The 15,542-nt window shown below is 43.0% G+C and overlaps 1 protein-coding gene across 1 annotated transcript in view; it reads right to left on the bottom strand.

The window, feature by feature from the left end:
- Positions 1-4,122: 4,122 nt before the first annotated feature.
- TDRD1 (tudor domain containing 1) overlaps positions 4,123-15,542 on the bottom strand; it is a 46,335-nt gene continuing 34,915 nt past the window's right edge. Inside the window, exons 18-27 of the mRNA XM_058671095.1 lie at positions 15,156-15,266; positions 13,941-14,111; positions 12,056-12,331; positions 11,455-11,574; positions 10,262-10,378; positions 7,382-7,549; positions 5,669-5,896; positions 5,045-5,091; positions 4,877-4,964; positions 4,123-4,153 (exon numbers count right to left, since the gene is read on the bottom strand). Coding sequence (XP_058527078.1) covers positions 4,140-4,153; positions 4,877-4,964; positions 5,045-5,091; positions 5,669-5,896; positions 7,382-7,549; positions 10,262-10,378; positions 11,455-11,574; positions 12,056-12,331; positions 13,941-14,111; positions 15,156-15,266 — 1,340 coding nt within the window. The 3' untranslated portion in view covers positions 4,123-4,139. The remainder of the gene's footprint in view (positions 4,154-4,876; positions 4,965-5,044; positions 5,092-5,668; positions 5,897-7,381; positions 7,550-10,261; positions 10,379-11,454; positions 11,575-12,055; positions 12,332-13,940; positions 14,112-15,155; positions 15,267-15,542) is intronic.

The raw sequence follows: 15,542 nt of genomic DNA, 5'->3' as shown, positions 1-15,542 counted from the left end.
CAAGGTAGGTGCTTCCCTGAACTCATGGGGAACACCTTGACAGAGCCTTCTTGTTGAGGCAAAATAAAAAGACTGGCAAAGACACCATCCCAGAGCAAACAAAAAGCTTGGCTCTAAAATGCCACCAAAGGTAGCAAATTCAGCCACAATGAGCTTACCAGTGGAAGGAACAACTTTGTGGTGTATCCCACGGCATCTCAAAGCTGAAGGTCCTGAAGGCACTACTTGTTCTAACAAAGCGTGAGCCCAACTTTTTACTTAATGTTTATTTGAAAAGTGGTGAGTCTTCCACACACTAGTTCACTTGCCAAGTGCTGACAACAGCCAGGGCTGGACCAGAAGCTAGGAATCCCATCTTTGTCTGCCTCTCACATGGATAAGTGCTCAAGGCTTGGGCCGTTTTCCACCAGCTTCCCAGACACATTAGCAGGAAAGTGGATTGAAACACAGAGCAGCCACAACTCCTGCAATATCAGATGCTGAAATCAAAAGGGGTAGCTCAACCAGGTGTACCTCAGCACTAGTCCCTGAACCCAGAATGATGCACCAGGTTATACTAGACTGCTTTGTAGGGACAAGATATTTTCTGGCAGAATCCAGCAAAGATAAATTGTCCACAGGTTAGTTACAACAGCCAACATTTACAACTAAGTGCTCGACACCACACTGTGGATGCTGCCATGCTGTTCCCATCCCCACTCTACATTACCAGTGTCCTGGAGTTTGTGGTTTTGCTTTTTTATGCACAAATGCCCATCCTAACCAAAAAAAATTTTTTTGCTAGCAGGCTGGGCTCCTGGGCTGACTTAAAAGCAGCTACCTGGAAGGCTTGTATCTCAGAGGGTGGGGACCTCCCTGCCCAAGGCTGTCAGCTCAAGGTCTAGTTCAACAGTGAGTACAGGAAAGACAGCTGGACAGCCAAAGCCTTAAGTGAAACCAAACTGAAGGCAAAGTCCTAGTTCTCTGAAAGCTCCCACTTTCTTAGCAAGGTTTAGACTGCAGAGCCTCAGAAGCCACGTGAACAATGGGTGCTGCAAGAAGCGCCGACTCCTCTCTGGGCGAGCCTCCCATGGGTCTTGCAGCAGGCCTCTGGGTGGAAATTCCCCCGCTACCAGCCCTCACTTTAATTCTGCCAGGCAAAATCCTCCTCTCTGGCCCAACTTCTTGTTTGCAACCACAGGCTGCCCTCCAATTCTTTCTCTGGAAAATCAAATACACACCACCTTGAGAGTCTTCTTTGCAAGGAGCACTTACCCTGGTGTATACTCCAAGTGTCCTCCTTGCCAATTCCTAGAGGAACACCGCTGGCCAAATGCAGGTAGCTGAGTGGGCCAAGGGCCCATGTGTCACTTCAGCTGCTGAGCTCCCGTCCAGGTGTAAAGTGGAGCCTCCTAATGCCTGGATTCCTCTCCTGGAAGGTGTCAGAGTCCTGCAGGGATGATGCTGCTGCGTTGGCTTGTGGAACATTTATGATACACTGAGGGTGTTCAGCTTCTGAATACTCCTTATTCTCATAATTCAGAGCTTTTTCATTTCTAGCTGTTGCAGCACAGAGAGATGTAATAAAAAGGAATCTTACATCTTCCTCCTCCTCCGATCAACTCCTGAGAGTTCATTGTGTAACATAACCCATGTGGATAGACATCCCTCACTCGCTAAACTAGGTATGATTTCTTCTCAGTATTGACAAAGTCTCTGGCCAGGACCTGCTTGCAAATACATTTCCAGCTCTCGTGTACTTCTCTACAACCAAAATAGACATTTTTAAAAACAATTATTTTATTGCAAAGTCAGAGAAAAGGAGAGACAGAGAGGTAGATCTTCCGTCCAATGATTCACTCCCCAAGTGACCATAACAGCTGGAGCTGAGCTGATCCAAAGCCAGGAGCCAGGAACTTCCTCCAGGTCTCCCCACGTGGGTGCAGGATCCCAAGGCTTTTGGGACTGCTTTCCCAGGCCACAAGCAGCAAGCTGGATGGGAAGCAGGACTGCCAGGATTAGAACCGGTGCCCATGTGGGATCCTAGCATGCTCAAGGCGAGGACTTCAGTGACTAGGCTACTGCACCTGGCCCAAAAATAGACATTAAAAAAAAAGATTTATTTGTATTGGAAAGGCAGATAAACAGAGGAGGAGATGCAGAGAGGAAGATCTCCCATCCGCTGGTTCACTCCCCCAGTGTCACAATGGCTGGAGCTGAGCTGATCTGTAGCCAGCAGCCAGGTGCCTCTTCTGGGTCTCCACATGGGTAAAGGGTCTCAAAGCCTTGGGCCATCCTCTACTGCTTTCCCAGACTGCAAGCAGGGAGCTAGAAGGGAAGTGAAGCAGCTGGGACATGAACCAGTGTCCCTAACGGATCCCCGCGCACACAAGGCAAGGATATAGCTACAGGCCATTGCACTGGGCCCCAAAATAGACATTTTGAGAGAGGACTTGAAGAATGAAATTGGCTGCTGTGATGGGAGCATTTGTGGTCTTACCAAACAATCAAGCACCTGCCTCACTATTAGGTGCACAGTTGGAATTCAGTATTTCCCGAATGCATGAAAAATGGAGCTGACTTCCTAGCTTAAAAAGCGAGGCTTCTAGTGGGAGGCATTTCACCTTGGTGAAGACGCCACTTGGAAGGCCTGGATTCCACACTCAAGTGGAGCGTATAGGACTTGGTCAGCTCACTCCTGATGAGCACTGGGCAGATGGGGCTGGAGTCACAATTTAGGGCTTTGCCCTCCACGTGCGAGACCAGAATGGAGTTCTGTTTCTGGCTTTGACTTGGCCCAGCCCCATCTGCTGTGAGCATCTGGGGAGTGAATTAAGGTTTTAGAAAACAGGAAAATTTTTAACCTACTAAGAATTTATGACCTGACAGTTTATACTTCGAATTAATCCAGGAGATATTCAGCCCATTGTTTGAGATTAGTACAATATAGATGCTTTTTTTGGGAACAAGGTCAATAGCTGCATCAGAAAATATTAAACTCCTTTTAATTAGAAGAATTTCTGTTAAAAGTTTCAGTACCTTTTCATTAAACACCAGAACTTGAATAAATGTATTTTCATGTATTTGTGTTGCTATGTTTCTATGATCTTCCTTAAAAAAAAAATTGTGACTCTCTAGTCGTCATCTGTATGTTCGCTGTGGTTGGAATAAACAGCGTGAATGAACCAAGTGTCTAGTGCCCCAGTAGGTGGAAGAAAATTCGGCAATATGCCTGCAGTGAGCAAGTGGAATGAGCTGGTTGACAAGCCAACAGATTTTATTGAGCAATCTAAGCTTTTATCTATGCAGAAGCACATCAATGTTTACACAACTTTTACACAAGAACAAAAAAGAAAAAAACATTTAACCTAACAAATCAGTTTACACACATTACCAGTAAAAAGAAAAATAGCAAGTCAATGCCTTGTCTTCTTACGTTGTCATCACTGTTACTCAAATCACAGACAAGCTGCCAAATATAAACTTTGGGGCTGGCAGCAAAGTCAGCTGGCCCATAATCCTGAACATGTGCGTTTATGAGAACTGAAAGTTACCTACCAAGAAAAATAGGTGCTTTCACTTAGCTCTTTACATGTCAGGAGCTGTTTTGGGGCTCAGAAAACAGCAGCTTCTGCCTACAGGGAAAATTTCAGCAACTGCAGACTTGAAAGGGTATGCAGACAGGGGCAAAAAGGGCAAATACTTTTCCCAGCAAAGGACAGACTCCCAGCGAACGCTGGGCGGCAGCAAGCTGATGACATCAGAGCAGATGGGGAAGAGGAATCAACGTAACCTTTGTCATGTGGGAAAGGCAGATGATAGAGGGTGTGGGGAGGATTCACCAGGAAGTAGTTCAAATCTACGGAGCACGCGGCATCTCCTGTAGCTACGGCCGAAGTATCTGGTACCTCTAAGTCATGAAATGACAGAGCACAAAGGCCCTGTGCAGCCCTTCCCAGGACTCCCAGGAATTTCTTCATGCAAGACTTATTTGTTGTGGGGGGGGGGGAACAACCCTCCAACCAATCTAACAGTAGAATGATAGGCAAGCAAATGGATGCATTAAGGACCATCAGAGAAAAAGCAAAGTTCCAATAACCAAAGCCACAGATGTCATCCTTTCTAGACGTCTGGCCTTCACTGTTCTCCATTGTTGATTTTCAAGAGAGACTGTCTGAAAGAGAAACGAAAACTCCATCACCACAGTTCATTTCTATCTCAACTGTAAGCAATCAAATACTCTCTTAAATACTCACCAAATTAAGTCAAAACTTTGAATTGATAGTTAACTATGACAGTGGTATATGTTACCTCTAGCTGCTTATAATCCCCATCAAAAATATGAAATACAGCTCTTTGCACGTCCTTCAAATACAGCGAACATGTGCATTAATTTGGGTGTTGAAGAATCTATTCTCACTTTTAAACAATAAATCACACAGGATTTTATGTTGTCGCCCCCACAGCGTTCCTACTTCAGTAATGTCAAATTAAGACAGATTTTTCCAATTTTAATCACATTCAAGGAAGCATCATTTAAAGATGAGAGTATTCAACTGCATTCTCACCACAATGAAAGGTATATGGGTAGATAGTTTTTCTAATAATACAACCTCTTGATTTCATATTCAATGGAACTGGCACAATCTACAAAGATCCTGTAGCCTGCCATGCAGGTAGCAGCAAAGGTGGGGCAGACAGAACCCTGCCTTGGTCTGCAGCAGTGGTTCTGGGCACCCAAGGCAGTCCTGGGACCTCCCTAAGCATGCTTCCTCAACAGGAAACAGGGGTCTCCTTTCTCATCAAGGGCATTGTGAAGGTTAAGTATGTGACAGGTCTCTATTTGCTCTGGGACCATTGTTGAAGCAACAGAAACAGGAAATCTAACTTACTTAACTTTTTAACAGCTTTTTCATCTCAAACAACTTAGTTTGGTTGGTTGGATTGTTTAACAGGAAAAGAAGAATTTCTTCATGTTTTTCAACCTATGGGGGAAAAAAGAAATAGCATAATGTAGTTTCTGAAACCGTTAGGGGAGGATGAGTTCATTTGCAGGAAAGCTTACTTGTTTCTGCAGTTCTGTACAGCAGCAATTCATTCTGTGTGTCTTTTCTAAAAGCAAATGTGACAAAAGCTGTCAGATGACACTCACTACAGGTAACAAGCAAAACTTAAGCGTGGAACAGAAACAGATCTGCTGCTCATGCATGGTGTCAAATACAAAAGACCTGGAGTGAAGCGTTTGGGATCTGCTGCTGCAGCCTGGCTTTACCACATCTCCATGGTTGCCTATCCTATATAGAATCTGTCTTTTTAGTTGAGGGCACGTATGCTGAATAAAAATCTTTGAAAATACTAGAAAGACTCAATCCCAAATTCTCTGAGACATTCCTTTTCATCAGGATCAAATTTAAACTGAAGTAGGGCAGATGCACAGCATCCTCCTCCCATCTCTAAGGCTCCTGACAGCAACAGTTCCCAGGGCAGTGCTGTCAGCCTGACCTAACGGTGTCTGGGCCAGAGGGACTGCTGCTTGCAAGGAGGTTCCTCTGAGATGGCCACAGGTCCCTGAGCGCAGCCCCTAGGGTGTATGAAGGCAGAGACAGGGAAGGCAGCCCATGGGGACACGGCAAGCTTCTCGACTATTCCTTACACATACCCATGTCATCAGTGTCACTTTGAACAATACCTTTAGTGAAAGTGCTGGGCTTTTTAGATGTGGTATTTTTTGCCAGACCATACATCACCAGCTTATTAGCTACACTGACAGTACCATTCTCTGAACATTTATCAATCGAAACTGTGTGGACATTCTTAGTAATTCCTTTCACAGAAAGCATTACATTCTGATTCAAGATGAAATTTTTCAGCAACTCTATTATTGACTGAGAACAACTTCCATTAAATTCCATTAGTCCTAGGGGAGAAAAAAAAGAATTAGTCTTCAAGTCCCTTTAAAATGAATAACAAGCAAAAGGCTTACTGAATTTAGCTGCATTTGAGTAGGTTTTAGTGTTCTACTGCTACTGGTTTAAAAAACTCAAACATATTCAGTATATACTAACACAGTCTACAGGGCACAAAACAGACACAATGCCTGTCTTCCCTATTCTTGGCAAGCGCAAACAATTTTTAAAAAGATAATTTTTCAACTCTGAGTCCAAAGAATAAACAGTAAACTATGAGGCCGAGCATCAATGCTAATACCCAACAGGATCTCTGAGATATCAGGGGTACAGTACAAGGCTATTTTATTTCAACTAACTTTGTGTAAATTCCAATGGAGACTCAAACATATGCAAATCTAATGAGCAAAGTAAGGCCACCAAAAATGTGTAATTTAAATGTCTGTAGCCCCTCAAGAGAGGCATAATAAAGCACAGAGACCCCAACTCCAATCCTGCTGCTGCCAGTTAACACCTGCATGGGAACCTGAGGCCAAACACAGTTCTTGAACCTTGGCACTCAGAAGTCAACCTGTGAAATGGACTGAATGACCAAATACAGTCCGTAAGAAGTGTGAGAGTAAAGGGTATGAAATTTCTTTTTTGCTGTTGTTTTCTTGGGGGGGGGGGAGGACAGGGATCCTGCTTTTTTTATTTTTGATGTTTACATAGTTGATAGGGGTGAGAAGGGTGAAGGATCAGGGGAAAGAGGGTGAAACCATTCTTTTTCTTCTTCCTGTATCTAGGGGAGGGGGCGAATATAAAGGGAGAAGCCATGTCCAGCCTCCCAACTGCCTCAGTAACTCGAGGATGGGGAGCGGACCACGTGACGTCATCCCAGGATCCCCGTGGTAGAGTATTTTCTGAGGGTTCTGCTCCAGTGGTTTTGATGGTTCTGAGATGCTGCTGACATGACTGCTCCAAGGATGAGGAAATCCCTCCAAGAACCCTCCTGCTAACATAGTCCACCTCAGAGTCTCCATTTGCCCAGAAACTTGCTATCAAGCCTCACTGGGGTAGTTGATCAATTTGTTCTGCCCTCCTTCCTCTGCATAGCAATTGGTGTTGCAGCCCAGCCCAGCCCTGCCCACCACACTCACTTGGCTCTCATGTACCACAGGGGGAGCTGCAGCCCAGAGTGACCCCAAAGCTCCCCCACAGGACTGGCCCCAGCTCTGGTTCCTGTGCCTGCCAGCATGTGAAGTCGACTGGTCTGGCCTGCCCCACATCCCATTCAGATCTCATATCCATCATTGGGCTTTGAAGCTTAACCCAACCAACTCCACCTTCCAGCTCACACTCATGCCAGCGGGTAGTGCTAACAAATTTCTTTGGAAACTACTCAATATTGAGAAATCTGGGCAGTTACTTGAAATATCCATTTAATTCAATGTGAAAAAGGAAAAGGAGGAAAATATCCATGGACACCCAAACTGGAAAGGGTCTTAATAGTCTACCTTCAAGTGCACATTTGATAATTTGGAAAGGAAGCTCTAGGTGTCTGGCAGTGATTGGTTGTACTCTAGAAAGAGGCAGAGTTTCAGTATTTCCATAGTCTGCATATAGCACTCTCACATCATTGTCTGATGTCCCCAGAACAACTGCACGGTACCAGAGGTCATCACCTGAAAACAGAAAGGAGTCTCGGGTAAGACGTTAGTCAACAGGGCCCCCAGTGCAAAGGTGTAGCAGGTAAAGATGCTGCCTGTGGTGCTGGCTTCCTTTGTGGACACTGGTTTCAATCCCAACTGCTCCATTTTTAATCCAGCTCCCTGAGAATGACCTAGGAAAGCATCAGAGGCTAGCTTAAGTGCTTGTGCCCTTGCACCCCCTTGGGAGACTCAGAAGAAGCTACAAGCTCCTGGCTTTGGATTGGCCCAGATCTAGCCATCCACAGCCATTTGGGGAATGAACCAGAGGATAGAAGATCTTTCTTTTCTGTCTCTGATCCCCTTCTAACTCCGCCTTTCAAATAAATCAATGTTTTTTAAAAAGTTATATTCAGTAACCCCTTAAATGTTATTCATAGTTATACCACTTACACACTCATGTCAAGACTTGTGGTTAGACTCCAAATGAATTATATGCATTCACCTTCAGTCCTTCCAAGTTCTACCAAAAGGACAATCAACTTTTTTTAAATGCATAAAACCACAAGAAGGGAGAACAAGAGAGAAGACAACCTAACAGTTAAAGCTGGACACTCGAACAGAAATGAGTGAGCACAGCCAAGGCAGTTCCATGAGGCTGGCACAAAAGGAAGCCCCAAAGTGAAGCTGCAGCTCAAAGCCCTGAACCCCGATGCTCACGAATTAGTACTCATTCCAAAGTAGGAGCAGACACAGAGCAGCACAATGATGGAAAGCATCCTAGATTCAGCCAGATTGCAAGCTCCCCACCATCAGATGAAGACACTAATGGTTCTAGAAAAAAAATTATCTAGGCGCAGACTTGGGAGAGCCCAGAATGACATCTGTCTCTTGACTAGAGATACCAACAGCCAAAACACAATAAATGCGATACCTTCCAAAAGGTAAAGGGAAGAGGACTGCCAACCTATTGTTTAAGTATTTTAAATGTGACAGACAACAGAAAATCATCTTGCATGAACCCTTTCTCAGCTTCTGGATATGTGATCCACCCAAATACTGGAATCAACCAAACAGCAACTAAAAGAAAATTAAGAATTCCAGAAAGCAATGAGGACAGAATCTTGCTGAGCAGGTTGAACAAGAGAGAACTCAGCCAAACAATGGTGGTCCACCCTACACTGACCAGATCCCAAGGGTGTTGGTCAAGCCCTAAAGGACAAACAATGATGGTGCACCCAGCACTGAACGGATCCCAAGGGTGATGGCAAAGGCCACAGGGCAAACAATGGTGGTACACCCTGCACTGACTGGATTCCGAGGGTGATGGTGAAGGCCTCAAGGACAAACAGTCTGGACACAAGCAAGTTATAAGCCTGAAGTGGCCTCTGACAGGCTCCAAGTTCACAAAGCAAATTTACATGTGTGCAGAGTACCAGAAGATTAGCCAAAGTACATAGAGCCCCAACAACAACTAAGGTATCAAAGGGACACACAGCACAGTACCAAAAATGACTCACTGTGAACAGTGATGCAGAATGCTGCTCTCACCAAAAATCATGATTTGTCACAAGAAGAGAAACAAAGCTATGGACAGACATCAGCCAAATGATGGAGGACAAGTTCCCAAGCTGTATCCCCCATACTCAGGACAAGTTTGCAGCCATGCACAAAACTGAAGTACCTTTGCAGGTGCTTTGACATCCAAATAAACAGTTCTGAAATCACAGGGGAGCCAGAGACTGAGAAGGGCTGCTCTGAGATGGTAAGTCGGACTCAACGGGGCAGACTAGGCCACAACTGTGATGTTGGCTACTTCCCCAAAGCAGCCCTGTCCTGTAGGCTCAATCCCAGTTCTTCTGGCTGCCATCCTGCCAGCAGCTTCACCTACCCGAGATGGACAGGAGCCATGTACAGCCATTCCCCCAGGCCCAGGCCTGCCAACCAGACCCAACAGTAGACCCTGAAGCCCTGTGGCCTGCTCCAGATACACTTCCTTCAATTCCAAAGGCAAACCAGTATTCATGACACATATTCCTTAAATTAGCAAAATAATCTGTCAACATGGAATATTTAAGAGAAGAATGGTTGAGTTACTCTCAAATGAACAACTGACTCCCCGAGCCATTTGATTCTACTAGTACATATCAAGTATTATATATTATTCACAATATTAACATGTAAATGCTAATGTCATTGATTCACCACGTAAAGTATGATTACCTAGAGCTAGTTATATGTACAGATTTGCATAAAATGTATATATCTTTACTTAAAATTAATTTTGGGCCAGGATTGCGACACAGCACATTAAGCGTCCACTTGAAATGCCAACATTCCCAAACAGTGCCAGTTCAAGTCTGAGCTACTCCACTCATAATTCAGGTTCCTGCTAATGCACTTGGGATAATGGTAGAAGACAGCTCATGGACTTGGGCTGTTGCCACCATGTGGAAGACTAGGATGAAGCTCCTGGCTCTGGCCTGGCACAGACCTTGCTACTGTGGCCATTGCAGGGGGAGGGGAGGGATGTGAAACACGGGATGAAAAAAAATCTATATTCCGCTCTTGTCAGTCTTTCAAGTTATCAAATAAACCTTTCGAAAAAATTAAGAAAGCTAACCCCAAAATATAAACACACAATACTACCTTAATCTGTATCCAATCAAATGAAATGTGCATGTAATAATAAGATCCACACAATCTTACGTAAAACACAGCTTAACATTTTGTGTAAAATAACCTTACTTGTGTATCTGGCACAGCAGGCCTCTCCAATTCTTGGTATGTAGCACGGCAGGCTTTTCTGAGCATTGCAGTATTCTAACAATTCAGCTGTTAGGCTGCACAGCTTTCTCTGGTTTTCTGAAAAGAGACAGAAGCAATGCTCTGGAAAATTCCCAGTGCCACCATCAGTGGCAGCACACAGCACAGAATGGAGTCTCACTCATCAGATAGCCCTCAGCACATTGAAACCTATTCAGAAACACACTTGGTCTCGGCTGCCCTTTGCTCAAGGATGGGAATTCCGGCGGGGCCTGCAGGGAGTTTCTGGGGACTAGTTTCCTGATGCAGGTCATTATAATACTGTGCTAGTGGCAGGAAAACTCACTGACTGCTATGGTTTACAACTCTTTGGTATACTTCGCAGCATGTTGTTCTTAATATTACTTGCAAGTCATCATAACCTAGGTTGTTGAAAGGATCAAATAATTTCAGTCATCTATTGATTATTGAATAAGAGATTTTGTAATGCTAAAGATATATTTAATAGCAGTTATCTATTATCACAATTTCAGGCTGGCAATTTGAAGTAGAGGTTCATTTTTTTCTGCCTTAAAGCACCTGTAAATGAGAAATCATTCAATATGCACTAAATCATGTTCTGATACTATAAGGAAAACCTCACATATGTTCAAGAGATTCCTTAATTATAATCTCCCATGAAGCAATAAAAAGGAAAATGACAGTTTTTACATGTTATTTTTTTCTTACTAGTGCTAGTGTGTAAGATACAGTAAAACTACGATCATGGATTACAAACTCAATATTCCTACAACTATCTGGTTCAAACTCACTTCATGGTTGTAGAATAGAAATTTAGTAAACCCATTCAATACAGGTAACCTGTTTTTTACTAGCAGATGATATAGTCATTCACAAGAGATTTCACAGGACATTATCTTGTTACATAAAGCTGTTGGTTTTCAAGACCAAACTGCTCAGAGTGTGGAACACAGAGCATCCCATCAAGTCCCATCTGTGTTTTGATAACTCCATGTGCCTCAGGTATTATGATCCACCATTCTTTTAAATAGCAAGTGACATAAAAACCATCAGATCCTCTTCTCCCCTTCATTTCCTAAGGAATTCAAGACAAGCACATTCCTTGCACAGTGTAGAACAACAGCATAAACGTGTATCCAACTGCAGTGTCTTACCTGGCATCTCACTTGGTATAGCATAAAACAAAGTAGGGCTTATGATTTCTAATATGTTTGCTTGTATGGTTTTATTAATTGGCAATTCTATCGTCTTCCACTGCTCCTCTGAAGAGACAGCTGAAAATACAAGCACAGGTGAAACAGGCAAGGAATGCTCCTCTTTCCAGGATTGTAACTGTTGGACTTGATCATCAACCCCTGGTTTTCAGCATTTCTCTTTCCAAACTGGAATTAGGAACTCCACCTGAGAAATCCCATGTCATAGGTAAGTGCAGTCTATATTAAAGGAGTTTGAATGATTTCATTCACACAGCGTATGTTCATTTCCACGGTACACTTAGTATAATCCTTAAAATTTACTTAGACTTTATGGAAAACCCATTGTATGATATACATTCACCTGGTAACTAAATTAAAAACAATTATACTTGTTTACCACTTAAAGTATAACATTAACTTCAAAAACTTATTAACTTATGTTCACAAAGCATATGTCTACAGGAACTTTTTTGTCTTTTAGGATGGAAAAATTTTCAAAGCCTAGAAAAACAAAAAGATAATACATTAAAACACCAAATAAATGGTTTAAAAACATTACCTTGAGGCCTGTGGGTGTCAACATGAGGACTATGTTCATTTACAGGTGAGTTATTTGGCACATCTTTATGTGGTGAGCTGGCTTTTAAAGCTAGATGCTCACCAATAAGAATGTCACTAATTATTCTGGGATAAGAAGTAGAAAGATCCGTGAGTTCAAGTCCCACCCCGTTTTCAGTGACTTCAACCACTCTGGCTTGGAGCTTTACCCCTGCAACACACATCTGAAATCTTGCTATGGCTTCTTTAGTCCAATGTTCATTTTTAGGCTGTACATCTGGAAAACAGGAACAGCACCAGAAACAATTCTTCATATATTCTGTATTTTTGCTCCAATAACATCCAGGACTGGGTCCTTTGCCAAATTTATCATTCTAGCAAACACTTTTGACTAACTTTTCCTCCAGTATTCAATTACACATCAACATCCTCTATGTCCAAGTTACAGACAGTAACGTTTGCTAACAAACTCTAGGGTTTTAAGACAACAAATCTTTCCTTACCACTGCCCCATATCACGATCTAGTTTATTTCCAATAGCCAAAAATAGGAGAGTTCCTTTTAGACTGTCATTATATTGTTATACATACAATGATAAATTAGCAATTAAACTGGTAAAAGAAGCCAACTGATATACTTTTACTTCTGTGGACAATTTTAAAATGTCATCTTTAAATTACTTCAGCAAAAATGCCTTTTCTGAGATCATTTTGGCTTATGCTTTTATTGTCTCAACAGGGGACCCTTAGCTCAGGGTACATGTGAACCACTCCGAGGTCTTGAAAGCACAGATCTGGGGGCCCGCCCTCAGAACTTGTGTATCGTTGCAATTTTAGCAAACGTGCTGCTGAAGCTAACACCCGCCTCAGAGATTCTAATCTTGTAAATCTGGGATTGGGACCAAGAATCTGCTAAACAAACAAAACAAAAAATCCCATGTTGATTCTGTAAATTCAGTGCTCACGTGCTAAGAAATACTGGCATAAAACAGTAAAAGTAATCCCAAACACAGACTACAGAGTGAGGAGTGCAGATGAGCAAAAGGAAAAAGTGAAAACAACTCTGCTCCCTGATTACATTAACATTTGGAACCCCACTTTGCACCATCTTTATGTGCAAACAGAAACACACACACACACACACACACACGCTCTCTTAACACTTGAGGATAGCACTAGTATTATTTCTGATAAGGAAACAGAAGCACAGAAATCTGAGGAAATTTGCCTAAACATCTCTCAGCAAGTGGGTAGCAGAGTTGGTTTTAGAGTCTGCTCTACATCACAGTGGAATTACTGCATCTCTCCTATAATCTGCCTCCAGCACTTAGCAAGGCACATGAAGAAGCATTCCTAACAAGAACACTTACCAGCATTTGGTTGAATGACTGTGAACCAACAGCCAACAAACAGACCTGAGTGCCAGGTCCCGTCCTACACCTGTGTGCAGCCCTCCCAGCAACCCTGTGAACACAGGATTCCTATTACCCATCAGTGCTGTGCCTCCTCACTGCACCAGTCCTGTATGATAGCTGTCTAGATGCTTCTGCTCCTGACGGCAGTGTGGAGTCAGTTTCTCTGTGGCCAACCATAGCACGATTCCCAGATTTCTGTGGAATAAATCCCTGAAAGTATCACTGTTCAATCAGGAGAGGTGAGTAGCTGAAGCCTTGAAGGAAGCCTGCAAAATGCCTGCCAAAGAGGGCCCCGTTAGGCCCCCTCCCCAGCCCTGCAGAAAAGCATCTACTCCAGGATCAACTACTGGCGGCATTCTGACCAACACTTTCTAAAAAGGCCTCTCTACATTTTGTAATATCAAGTAGGATCTTTCACCTCGAACAAGATATTAAAATTCACAGAGAGTAACAAAAGATTACTGTTTCATACCTACTAACCAGCACTTTACCCCCTGGAATGGAACTTGCAAAAAGACTGATGATATTGTCTGCAGTTCATTTACAGTAACTTCTTCGGTGTTTCCATAATCCACAAAGTGTACTTTAACATTTCCATTTGGCAAGATTTCCTTGACTACTGCACGATACCAGTTACCATCACCTAGATTTACCAGAGTTAGAGACAAAGAACACTGTGAAGACCTCATCTTGAAATCAAGATATTCTTTTATCCAAAGTGGCTAATAAATCTGCTCTCTCCCCAGGAGTGACAACAAGCCATGGTGATGTGCCTTGTGCCTTGCTCTGTTAGTTCTGCCCACTCTCCAGCTGCAACCAGTCTCTGATGAGGTGGGCCAACTGAGCAAAACACCCCACCGAGCTACCTGCTCAGAGCACAGGGCTCCCCCCCTAGGCTTCCTTATGCTGTGGAAATTATGAAACCTCGCCTTTTCTGAAACTGTGGGCAGGCACAAGGCAGCAAACCTTGTTGAGCAGTACCTAGCCTGCCTGCCACCCTCTCCTTACATGAAGCAAGAATTCTTGCTTTGTTCTTCAGGACTTGCCCTCAGTTTGGGGGGGGAGGCACTTCACGTTCCACCCCGACACTCCATTCACACTGTCAGCTTCATTTTTCATTCAAACGTTTGTAGAATAAGATTTTGCAAAACCCATTTTTTTTTGCTGTATCTCTAAAATTTTTATAGTACCCAACATTTACATCAAATATAAATGAATTACTTCAATCATAATTTATGCGACAAACAGACTGAAGGTTAGGTAAAACTCAATGAACCTGATTATGTTTTCTTAAAGACTCAGCACGCTCCAACTTTGTGTTATGGCCTAGACTGGTTTAGATTTCTGACTTGATAACACATAGTAGAAAAACTATTTGCAATGAAGCAAAGGTGTCTCATCAAACATATTTTCAAAATAAGCATGTACAAAGGGTCCAGAAGATACAGTGAACCTGCATGAACTGACGTTTTAATATAATAAGATCTTCTAAAATATGAGATATTGAAAATGAAGTTTATGCAAAAAAGGTCATTTGGAGTCTCCTTGCTGTATCTTAAGCATTCACTTAGTCTTGGGTGTGAAAATCACATGCTTGAGCATGCAACAGGAAATAAAAGCTCAGAGTAAGGGCTGAATATCAAGAAACCAGGTTCTAACAGCCACGGTTATGCCAACTACAACTTACCTCCGAAAAAGGCACAGCAAGGCTGCCCTACCTCTGCCTTAAGCCCAGCATGCAACTTCTGCTGGCAATGTTCTGCAAGTAATTTGTTCAACTCACTGAGCCTCTGTAAGGCTGAAAATAAACACATATGCAATATTTAACCTTAAAATCCAGATGCAGACTTTCCAAAAAAGACAGAAAATGTTTTGATCATATAAATCTCAGCAGGTACATCACCAAACAACTGTTGAGTAAACTAAATTATATTCCTTAATTTTAAAATATTATATATATTACAGGAAAGAAGACAGAGACTCTTGGTTCCTAGAAAGGATTCCCAGCTCCAGTCCCGGGCTCCAGTTTCCCATCAGTATGGGCCTATGAGGCAACTGTTCCTGCCTCCCACGT

Source organism: Ochotona princeps, chromosome 13 (genome assembly GCF_030435755.1).
Source record: "Ochotona princeps isolate mOchPri1 chromosome 13, mOchPri1.hap1, whole genome shotgun sequence".
NCBI classification, from domain to species: domain Eukaryota; kingdom Metazoa; phylum Chordata; class Mammalia; order Lagomorpha; family Ochotonidae; genus Ochotona; species Ochotona princeps.
This window is presented reverse-complemented; position numbering and strand designations above follow the sequence as displayed.